This window comes from Nicotiana tomentosiformis, chromosome 11 (genome assembly GCF_000390325.3).
Source record: "Nicotiana tomentosiformis chromosome 11, ASM39032v3, whole genome shotgun sequence".
In the NCBI taxonomy this organism is placed as follows: domain Eukaryota; kingdom Viridiplantae; phylum Streptophyta; class Magnoliopsida; order Solanales; family Solanaceae; genus Nicotiana; species Nicotiana tomentosiformis.
Window position 1 is genome coordinate 118,577,966 of NC_090822.1, and position 11,965 is coordinate 118,589,930.

Sequence of the window (11,965 nt, forward strand, 5' to 3'; positions counted from 1 at the left end):
AGTCTCTATTGCTATTTATTAATTCATCATATCATCATTTTTGGGCTAGTTTCATGACATTGTGAGCCCGAGGGCCTGATTGTGAGGATAATTATGGGATCGGGTTGCACGCCACAGCAGGCCATATTGGATTTATATACCTTATTATTATGGGATCAGGATGCACGCCACAACAGGCCAGATTGGCTTATTATAGCACGTGAGTTGTCCATGAGGATACAGATATTGATACTATAGCACGTGAGTTGTCCATGTAGATTATAGCGCTTGGGATGAAGGAGCCCCTCCGGAGTCTGTACACACCCCCAGTGAGTGCAGGTACCTATTGAGTGCGAGTGCCGAGTGCGAGTGTCGAGCGATTGGGAGGATTGAGTGACTGTGATGACTGAGTGACTGTGAGGACTGAGAGAGTAGGAGGACTGAGTTACTGGGAGGACTGAGTGACTGGGAGGACTGAGTGAAATGATACTCTGAGAGTATGCATATTATTTTATCACTAAGTTGCATCGCATTGACATGCACACTTGATATACAGACATAGAGATGCATTTTCTTCATGTTGTACAGTATCACGTCATTCATGACTTCTCACACATATTGGCATATGGGCATATTGATGCATTTTCCACTGGCTATGTGGAAATAAAATGAAACATCTTATTTATTGTTGAAAGCAATTTTGGAAAAATTACTATTTTCAAACTTACTCATATTTTTGGAAACTTCGGTAAAAGACTTGAGTTTTCACTGATACACTTGAAAAGCAGAGCTATTTTCAGAAATCATGATTAAGCTGAGCGTTCTATTATTGAGTTATTACTTGTGTTGCTTTAAATTGTATTGTTATGAGATGTTATTGGCTATTGGAGTGGACTCTGACCTTGGTGCAAGCTCGTTACTACTTTTAACCTAAGATTAGGTTTGTTACTTATTGAGTACATGGGGTCGGTTGTACTCATACTACACTTATGCACCTTGCGTGTAGATATTGGATGTTGATGTTTTGATCGACGGGAGTTGGATTTGAAGATGTACATGTGTTCCGGTCATAGCTACCTCTTGTTCATGGTAGCCTTAGATTTATAAGAATCTGTTTATATACATTTCGAAGAGATGATGTATTTATTTCATACCAGTTTTATAAATTCTAATCTTAGAAGCTCATGACTTGTATACCAGTCCTTGGGGAGTTTAATAGAGTCAGTTAAATATTATTTGAATTAGATATTTGTAAATTGGCTTACCTAACGGGTTGGGTTAGGTGCCATCACGACTAGTTGGATTTTAGGTTATGATAAGTAACGGGTTGAGTTAGGTTCCATCACGGCTAGTTGGATTTTGGGTCGTGACAAGTTGGTATCAGAGCTCTAGGTTCATAGGTTCTACAAGTCATGAGCAAGTATCTAGTAGAGTCTTGCGGATCGGTGTGATGACGTCCATACTTATCTTCGAGAGGCTACAAGGCATTTAGGATAATTTCCCATCTTTCTTTCCTTATCGTGCGAAATTGATTCAGTTTGAAACATAACTCTTTGAATTCCTTTCACGCATTCGTGTGCGTATGTGAGCGCTCGGTATCAGCAGTGCATCTCCTGCTTGTGATTCAAGGGATCAGGTTCCATATATGATTTATGTGTTTTGGTGATGGGCTAGTCTGGAGGACTTAAGGCCAGGTTAGGACTGCAGCTCAGGCTCGGTAGTTTTAGTTGTGTGAGCACGTGCTTTCGGTAGTTTCAGTTGTGTATCCCTACTAGTGGAATTGTGGCTCGATGAGCGGTTGGGTGACCATATGAGGAGTATGATATGACTGCATGATGTGTCCATATGGTTTGGTAGTTTCACTTTATATATTCATAAAGTGCAATATAACATGTATACATGTTATATTGCACTTTATGAATATATAAAAATCATGGGATGATCGAGTTGTTATTGTTAATAATGTAGTACGCACGGAGTATGAACTTGATCGGTGGTGTTAAGTTAGGTTTACTTCTTTGAGTGTTGTTGTGCTAATGTGGCATGTCTCTTTCTGCCTGTTTGGGCGGTGCAATTTAGATTTGAGAAAAATGGGTAACTCTCGAGAAGGTTCTAACGGGTTCGAGATTCATATATAGCAATTGAGAATTTTTTCGGACTTGTTTGTGGATAGAATCTGAGATTTGCATTTGATAGTGCCAGGACTTACGGTAATTCTGTATGACTATGGATTCTACATTTCAGTATAAGAAAGGAAAGAGGAATAATTTTAAATTCAAATCCGGTCTTTAGAGTGGATGTCTTGGTTGTGGTATTTATGGGGGTGCTTAAGAAGAATACAACGACGTATGGGCCTTAGGGCGATGTGGTTTTATGTAGGATGTCTTGTAGTGAGCTTTGGGTAAGGATTGTGGAGTTCCAACAAGGAGAAGTGTCAACTTAAGGATAATTTAGAAGAACCTTGGAGAAAATAGAACGACTGGGTAGTAAACTGGACCGGTATGGTAATGGTATGATTGGTTCTTTGGTTAACTGTGATGTCGTGAGGCATTTCGGATGTTTTTGTTGCAATATTCTTGGGTTTGGTGACCTACATGGCTTGGTCGAGTTAGAGGAATTCAGTTCTGATAGCTTGGTTATGTGCAAATATATTTCAAAGTGTTCTTGATAGTTTCTACCATGGTTTGAACCAGATATTTATTCTTTTTTGGTGTGGGGAACGTGCTGTGTATTATGATTTTCTCCTGGAAGGAAGAAAGAGGAAGGTTTCTAACTAACCGTATATGTAAACTGCTGGCGACTTATAGTTGATAATGAGATTCTCGTACCTTTCACATAATGGTATGATAGATGTGGTATTTTGTCCGGGATTAAGATTTATATGTACAAGGTGGTTGTTCGGTCTTGAAGGGAAGGTCACGAAGTTTGGACAGAATGGTCAGTTTCAGATATTTAGATGAATGTTGTAACTGCTCAGTAATCCCTAAGAAGTGTGCGCATTTCAGAAGGAGCATTGTGTTTTGACTTATGGATGTTCATCGGTATTGCAGTACTCACTTGGTTGATAGACTGTTGATATTCAAATTATTGATATGTGGCACGGAGAAATTATGGAAGTATTTCTGGTGGAATGATCGTGCGTGAAAGATGTGTTAGTCATTCGAATGCTAGAGTTAGGATCAGTTATGATGATTCATGTGTCGTATGAATGTGGAGGAGACTGGGAGTTCTCAGAAGCATATTGTTTCAGGGTTGTGACCTGTTTTGAGGTGAGTATTTTATTTAAACTCAATGGAGGCACTAGTTGTTTTAATTATTTGTGATATCTACGCACTATGAGTGTGCATATATGTGAGGTTTGAGCAACTGTGCGGGCATCGGGGCAAGTATTTATACTCGAAAGAATGATGTAACGACCCAGCCGATCGTTCCGAGAGCTTTATCCCATTTCTACTTCTTTAGGTGATGTTCATCTGTAATGTATGGTATCATATTGGTTGGTTTGTGTTTGGGATGTGATTTGGGAGTCCGGGTTAGAGTTAGGCTTGAATTGGCGAAATTAGTAATTTGGTGATTTCCGGACAGTAGGAGAAAATTTGATATCGGGGTCGAAATTGAATTCCGGAAGTTGGAATAGATTCGTATTGCCATGCTTGACTTGTGTGCAAAATTTGAGAATATTCGAAAAAGGTTTGATTGGTTTCGGAGTCCTTTGTGGAATTTAGGAGTTGGAGTTCTTAGGCTTGAATCCGAGACTCGAGTTGATGTTTGATGTTGTTTCAAGTGATTTGTAGGGTTGATTAAGTTTGAATGATGTTGTGGGACGTGTTGGTGTGGTTGGTTGAGGTCTCGAGGGCCTCGGGTTTGTTTCGGATGGTTAGAAGGTGAATTAGCTGTTGAAAGACAGGTGCTGGTGTTGCTGAGGTGAGTTGCTGGTGTTTCAGGGGTTGTTCTCTGAAGTTGGGAACGCAGACCGCAACGGAATTTCGCGGTCAGCGGTGGAAGTTCATGGGGGCGACAGAAATTCCACGGTCAGCAGAGGGGCTAGCGCGGACAGCGGATTAGGGACGCGACCCCAGGGGCTAGAGGCATTTCATGGCCGTGGTGGGAATTCCATGGACCGCAGAGTGAGGTTCGCAGCGGCGGTAGTTTTTCGCGGTCAGCGAAATTTGAATCCGAGGGGTGCACTATAAATACGAGATTCAGGGTTTTATTTTCATACTTTGACCTAGAGAGCTCGGGTTTTGGCGATTGTTCGAGGGATTTTCAAGAAAACCATCGAGGTAAGTGATTCTAACTCAGTTTTGGCTAAAATACATGATTATAACATTGAATCCATCATTTGATTAGAGAATTGGGATGAAAATTGGGGAAAAATTATAGAAACTTCATAAATGGATTTTTGAGAGTTGAACATCGATTTGAGGTCGGATTCTGATAAATTTAATATGATTGGACTCGGGGATGAATGGGTTTCTTGGCTTTGTGAATTTTATCGGATTTCGAGACGTGGGCCCGGGGGCGGGTTTGGCCAATTTTGGGATTTTGATCTAAATTAATAGATTTCATATGGGATTCATTCCTTTAGCATGTATTGATGAATATATATTGATTTTGCATAGATTCGGAGTATTTGGAGGTCGAATCAAGGGGCAAGAGCATCGCGGACTAGAGTTGTGTCCCGTTTGAGGTAAGTAACGATTGTAAATCTAGACCTGAGGGTATGAAACCCCAGAATTTCGTACTATTTCACTGTAATGTGGTGACGCACATGCTAGGTGACGGGCGTGTGGGCGTGCACCATTAGGGATTGAGACTTGGTCCGTCCCATAGCAACCGTAGAGTTGCATGTTTGATTTAAGTTGTATAATAGCTATGTGTTTTAGAAAGAATTCTTATAACTTGGGCCGAATGCCATGTTTGGGGCCTGGTGCTTGTACTGTCTGGACCCTCAAGGGGCATTTTATTACCATCCTCACACTATTTTTATTTGAAAGCATATCCTCAGTCATGATTTTTACCTATTTACTGTTTAACTCAATTTCATCACTCTATTTTAAAGTATATGAAAGTTGCCTTGTGCTGAGTCCCCTGATTTTTAATGAAATGCCCGAGTGGCTTGTGAGGTTTATGACTGAGTGAGGCCGAGGGGCTAATTTGTGAGGATATGATATATGGATCGGGCTGCACGCCGCAATAACATATGGATCGGGTGGCACGCCGCAGCAATATATGGATCGGGCTGCACGCTGCAACGATATATGGATCGGGCTGCACGTCACAACGACATTGGGTCAGGCTGCATGCCACGACGATATAGTGCTTGGGCTGTAAGAGCCCTTCCGGAGTCTGTACACACCCCCAGTGAGCGCAGGTACCTACTGAGTGCGAGTGCCGAGTGCTAAGTGACGAGTGATTGGGAGGCCTGAGTGGCTGAGAGGCTTGCCCGAGGGGTTGTTCATGAGTGATATGTTTTGCCCGAGGGGCTTGTTTATGAAATCACTACTTCACTATATTTTTATGTTGAGCATCTATTGAAATTGTTATAAATGTTTTTATGTGTTTTCCATTAAAACTGGAGTTTCTACAAGATATTTTTTCTTGAATATTGGTTTGGCGATTGTTGTTTCCACTGAGACTTTATATTGTGAACTTTATGTGATTTTACTGCTCGTCACTGCACTCAGCCTTTATTTATTATTGGTACTTACTGAGTTGTCGTACTCACGTTACTCCCTGCACCTTGTGTGCAGATCCAGGTGTCACGGTACGTCCGAGTGAGTGTTGATTTATCCTCAGCTGGTTCCGGAGTTAGCAAGGTAGCTGCATGGCGACCGCAACCTTGTTTTCTCCCTCCTATCCTCTATTGTCATTTCTATTAGACTTCTCCTGTTGTCATTTTAGACTGTATTGGACTTAGTACTTTCAGACTTGTATCGTAGATACTCATGACTAGCGACACCCGATGTCGGGCTATATTTCCGCATATTTTTCCTTGTTTTGGGTTTCTTTTGAAAGAATTATGAATGAATGGATTGAAAGATAAATTTTTGAAATGGAATATTTCTTAGTTTGGGTAATGAGTGGGTTAGCCTATTACCACGATAGGCGCCATCACGACTTGGTAATTTAGGTCGTGACAAGTTGGTATCAGAGTCTAGATTACATAGGTCTCACAAGTCATGAGCAGGTTTAGTAGAGTCTTGCGGATCGGTACGGAGACGTATGTACTTATCTTCGAGAGGCTGCAGAACCCTTAGGAAAAATTTCACATTCTTGAATTCTTGTCGTGCGAACCCATTTCTTCTGGTGACTAAACTTCTATTGCTTCATTCTCTCATAGATGGTGAGGACATATGCTACCGGACAGGGTGACCAGACACTAGTTGAGCCCGTGAGAGGCCGAGGCCATGGTAGAGGGAGGGGTACAGCCCGCGCAGCTGCCGGGGCAGTGCCTATGGACCCTCCAGTTATTCCAGATCATGTCCCAGCCGCAGATGTTCCAGTGGGACCAGCTCAGGCACCGTTTGTGCCTATTGTTATTCCAGGTCTTCAGGAGACCTTGGCTCAGATTTTGACCGCATGCACCAGTCTTGCTCAGGCGGTCGTTGTTTCTACTACAGCAGCTACTTCTCAGGCTGGAGGAGGCACTCAGACTCCTGCAGCTTGCACACCTGAGCAGGTTGTGCAGGGACTTCAGACACCGGGGGCACCTCTAGCCCAGCCGGTTGCCCCTGCTCAGGATTATGTGGTTCCAGTCATGCCTTATGACGAGCAGCGTAGATTGGAGAGATTTGGTAGACTTTAGCCTCCAGCTTTCGATGGTGCAGAGGGCGAGGATGCCCAGGGTTTCTTAGATAAGTGTCAGAGTATTCTCCGCACAACGGGTATTTTGGAGACCAGTGGGGTCTCGTTCACTACCTTCCAGTTCTCAAGAGCTTCCTTTACTTGGTTGGAGGCTTATGAGAGGCGTAGGCCTGTTGGTGCAGCGCCTCTTACCTGGCAACAGTTCTCCACTCTCTTTCTCAAGAAGTATGTGCCACAGTCCCGCAGAGAGGAGCTGTGCAGGCAGTTCGAGAAGCTGCGTTAGGATGATATGACTGTGACACAGTATGAGATGAGATTTTTAGAGCTAGCCTGTCATGTTGTTTGGTTGGTCCCTACAGATAGGGAGAAGATCAGGAGGTTCGTGGATGGCCTCTCATATCAGCTTCGGATTCTCATGACCAGAGAGAGAGTGTCTGGTGCTACTTTTAAGGAGGTGGTTGACATTGCTCGTGAGATTGAGTCAGTTCGTCGCCAGGAGCTAGTTGAGAGGAAGGCCAAGAGGCCTCGGGGATCTGGTAGTTTTAGTGGTGCTCCTTTAGGAGGGCAGTTTCAACATGGCAGAGGCCGTCCATTCAGGCATGCTCAGTCAGCCCGCCCAAGTCACCGTGGTGGATCATCTGGTCATGGTTATCACAGTTCTCATCAGGGTCACTCATCATTCAGTGCCCTTCCAGCCCAGAGTTCATCTCGTGCACCATCAGTTCAGGGCTCCTCCATGCCAGGTCCTTCTACCAGTTATCTTGGTGCTAGGGGTTCCCTTCAGTCCCCGTCCCCCGCACCAGGGAGTTGTTACGAGTGTGGAGAGTTTGGTCATATGAGGAGGAAGTGTCCTCGTCTTCTTGGGGGTCCATCTCAGCAGAGAAGTCAGCCCTCGACTTCTGCTCCAATTACTTCACCACCTGCCCAGGCAGCTAGGGGTGGGGGTCAGGCAGCTAGAGGCCACCCTAGAGGGGGAGGTCGATCAGGTGGAGGTCAGGCCCATTTTTATGCACTTCCAGCCAGACCATATGCTATGGATTTAGATGCCGTGATTACAGGTATTGTTTCAGTCTGTCACTAAGATGCCTCGGTTTTATTCGATCCCGGTTCCACATATTCAAATGTTTCATCATAATTTGCCCATTTTTTGGATATGCCTCGTGAGTCTTTAGTTACATTTGTTCATGTGTCCACCCCGGTGGGCGATACTATTGTTGTGGACCGTGTGTATCGGTCATGTGTGGTGTCTATTGGGGTTCTGGAGACCCGAGTGGATTTGTTATTCCTCAGTTTGGTTGACTTCGATGTGATATTAGGCATGGATTGGTTATCTCCATATTATAATGTTCTTGATTGCCACGCGAAGACCGTGACCTTAGCGATGTCGGGATTCCCGAGAGTGGAGTGGAGTGGTTCTACAGATTATGTGCCTAGTAGGGTTATTTCATACCTTAAGGCTCATCGCATGGTCAATAAAGGTTGCCTATCATATTTGGCTTTTGTGAGGGATGTCAGTGTAGAGACTCCCACTATTGATTTTGCTCCTGTGGTCCGTGATTTTTCGGTCCGTGACTTTGGTATTGATTTGGTGCCAGGCACTCAGCCTATTTCTATTCTACCGTATCGTATGGCACCGGCAGAGTTAAAGGAATTGAAAGAGCAGCTTCAGGAGCTCCTAGATAAGGGGTTCATTCGGCCTAGTGTGTCATCTTGGGGTGCACCGGTTCTATTTGTGAAAAAGAAAGATGGTTCCATGAGAATGTGTTTTGACTATATGCATTTGAACAAGGTCACAGTCAAGAATAAGTATCATTTGCCTCGTATTGATGATTTGTTTGACCAGTTTCAGGGAGAGAGGGTGTTCTCTAAGATTGACTTGAGGTCTGGATATCACCAGCTGAAGATTCGGGATTTGGATATTCCTAAGACAGTTTTCAGGACCCGTTATGGCCATTATGAGTTCATGGTGATGTCTTTTGGGCTAACCAATGCCTCAGCGGCATTCATGCATTTGATGACCAGTGTATTCTAGACATATTTGGACTCCTTCGTTATTGTGTTCATTGATGATATTCTAGTATACTCTCGTATCCATGAGGAGCATGCTCTGCATTTGAGGGTGGTATTACAGAGATTGAGGGAGGAGAAGTTTTATGCAAAGTTCTCCAAGTATGAGTTTTGGCTTGGCTCGGTAGCATTCTTGGGACACGTGGTGTCCAGTGAGGGTATTCAGGTGGATCCGAAGAAGATGGAGGTAGTGCAGAGTTGGCCTAGACCATCCTCAGCTACAGATATTAGGAGTTTCCTTGGTTTGGCGGGATATTGTCATTGCTTTGTGGAGGGATTTTCATCGATTGCATCTCTCTTAGTCAAATTGACTCAGAAGGGTGCTCCATTCAGGTGGTCGGATGAGTGTGAGGAGAGCTTCCAGAAGCTCAAGACGGCTTTGACCACAGCTCCATTGTTAGTTCTGCCATCAGCTTCAGGTTCTTATACCGTGTATTATGATGCCTCGAGGATAGGCATTGGTTATGTTTTGATGCAGGAGGGTAGGGTGATTACCTACGCCTCGCGCCAGTTGAAGACCCATGAGAAGAAATATCCGGTGCATGATCTTGAGTTAGCAGCCATTGTTCACGCCTTAAAGATTTGGCGTCATTATTTGTATGGGGTCCATTATGAGATTTATACTGATCACTGGAGTCTGCATCATTTGTTTAAGCAGAAGGATCTTAATTTTTATCAGCGGAGATAGTTTGAGCTTCTCAAGGACTATGATATCACTATTCTATACCATCCGGGAAAGGCCAATGTAGTGGCCGATGCCTTGAGTCGACGATCAGAGAGTTTGGGGAGCTTAGCATATCTTCCGACAGCAGAGAGACCTCTTGCGTTGGATGTTCAGGCCTTAGCGGGCCAGTTTGTGCGATTGGATCTTTCGGATCCTAGCCGGGTATTGGCTTGCGTAGCCTCCAGGTCTTCTCTTTATGACCGTATTCGGGTGCGTCAGTATGATGACCCGCACTTGCTCTTTCTTCAGGACAGGGTCCGGCGAGGTGATGCTAGGGATGTGACCATTGGTGATGACGGTGTGATGAGGATGCAGGGCTGGATATGTTTTCCTAATGTGGATGGGATTTGGGAGTTGATTCTTGAGGAGGCCCACAGCTCGCGGTATTCTATCTATCCGGGTGACGCGAAGATGTACCATGATTTGAGACAGCACTATTGGTGGAGGCAGATGAAGAAGGATATCGTTGGATTTGTAGCTCGGTGTCTCAACTGTCAGTAGGTTAAGTATGAGCATCAGAGACTGGGTGGCTTGCTTCAGAGGTTAGACATTCCAGAGTGGAAGTGGGAGCGGATAGTGACTTCGAGGAAGTTCGTTGCTATATGGATTATAGTGGATCGGCTGACCAAATCTGTGCACTTCATTCATGTTGGTACTACTTACACTTCAGAGCAGTTAGCTGATATTTATATCCGAGAGATCGTTCATCTGCATGGTGTCCCGATTTCCATTATTTCTGATAGGGGTAATCAGTTCACATCGCAGTTTTGGAGGGTCGTGCAACGGGAAGTAGGTACTTAGGTTGAGTTGAGCACATCTTTTCACCCTCAGACAGACGGGTAGTCCGAGCGCACTATTCAGATACTGGAGGACATATTGCGTGCCTGTGTTATTGATTTTGGGGGTTCATGGTCCCAGTTTCTGCCACTCGCGGAGTTTACATATAATAATAGTTATCAGTCGAGTATTCAGATGGCTCCGTACAAGGCTTTATATGGGAGGAGGTGTAGATCTCCGGTTGGTTGGTATGAGTCGGGTGAGGCTAGACTCTTGGGTACAAATTTAGTGCAGGATGCTTTAGATAAGGTGAAATTGATTCAAAAGCGGCTTCGGTTGGAGGGTGATATGACTTATGATGTGGAACCAGTGGCTATTTTGGATCGGCAGATTCAGAAGTTGAGGTCTAAGGATATAGCATCAGTGAAAGTGTAGTGGAGAGGCCAGCCCGTGGAGGAGGCCACCTGGGAGACCGAGCGAGAGATGCGGAGCAGATATCCACGCCTATTTGAGACTCCAGGTATGTTTCTAGACTCGTTCGAGGATGAACGTTTGTTTAAGAGGGGGAGGATATAACGACCCGGACGGTCGTTCAGAGAGCTTTAGCCCATTTATACTTCTTTAGGTGATGTTCATCTGTAATGTATGGTATCAGATTGGTTGGTTTGGGTTTGGGATGTGATTTGGGAGTCCGGGTTAGAGTTAGGCTTGAATTGGCGAAATTAGTAATTTGGTGATTTCTGATCAGTAGGAGAAAATTTGATATCGGGGTTGGAATGGAATTTTAGAAGTTGGAATAGATTCGTAGTGCCATGCTTGACTTGTGTGCAAAATTTGAGAATATTCAGAAAATGTTTGATTGGTTTCGGAGTCCTTTGTGGAATTTAGGAGTTGGAGTTCTTAGGCTTGAATCCGAGATTCGAGTTGATGTTTGATGTTATTTCAAGTGATTTGTAGGGTTGATTAAGTTTGAATGATGTTATGGGACGTGTTGGTGTGGTTAGTTGAGGTCCCGAGGGCCTCGAGTGTGTTTCGGATGGTTAGCAGGTGAATTAGCTATTGAAAGACAGGTGTTGGTGTTGCTGAGGTGAGTTGTTGGTGTTTCCGGGGTTGTTCTTTGAAGTTGGGAACACAGACCGCGGCGTAATTTCCCGGTCAGCGGTGGAAGTTCGTGGGGGCAGCGAAAATTCCATGGTCAGTGGAGGGGCTGGCGCGGACAGCGGATTAGGGACGCGACCCCAGGGGCTAGAGGCCTTTCGCGGCCGCGATGGAAATTCCGCGGACCACGCAATGAGGTTCGCGGCGTCGGTAGCTTTTTGCGGTCAGCGAAATTTGAATCCGAGGGGTGCACTATAAATACGAGATTCATGGTTTTATTTTCATACTTTGACCTATATAGCTCAGGTTTTGGCGATTGTTAGAGGGATTTTCAAGAAAACCATCGGGGTAAGTGATTCTAACTCAGTTTTGGCTAAAATACATGATTATAACATTGAATCCATCATTTGATTAGAAAATTGGGATGAAAATTGGGGGGAAATTGTAGAAACTTCATAAATAGATTTTTGAGAGTTGAACATCGATTCGAGGTCGGATTCTGATAAATTTCGT

General features: G+C 44.3%; 1 protein-coding gene across 1 annotated transcript; it reads left to right on the plus strand.

Annotated features, from left to right (window-relative positions):
* Nucleotides 1–6,322: 6,322 nt before the first annotated feature.
* On the plus strand, nucleotides 6,323–7,069 carry LOC138902084 (uncharacterized). The gene is made up of 2 exons (XM_070189895.1): nucleotides 6,323–6,758; nucleotides 6,810–7,069. Exons 1-2 carry the CDS (start codon nucleotides 6,323–6,325, stop codon nucleotides 7,067–7,069), a joined length of 696 nt encoding a protein of 231 aa, XP_070045996.1.
* Nucleotides 7,070–11,965: the final 4,896 nt, after the last annotated feature.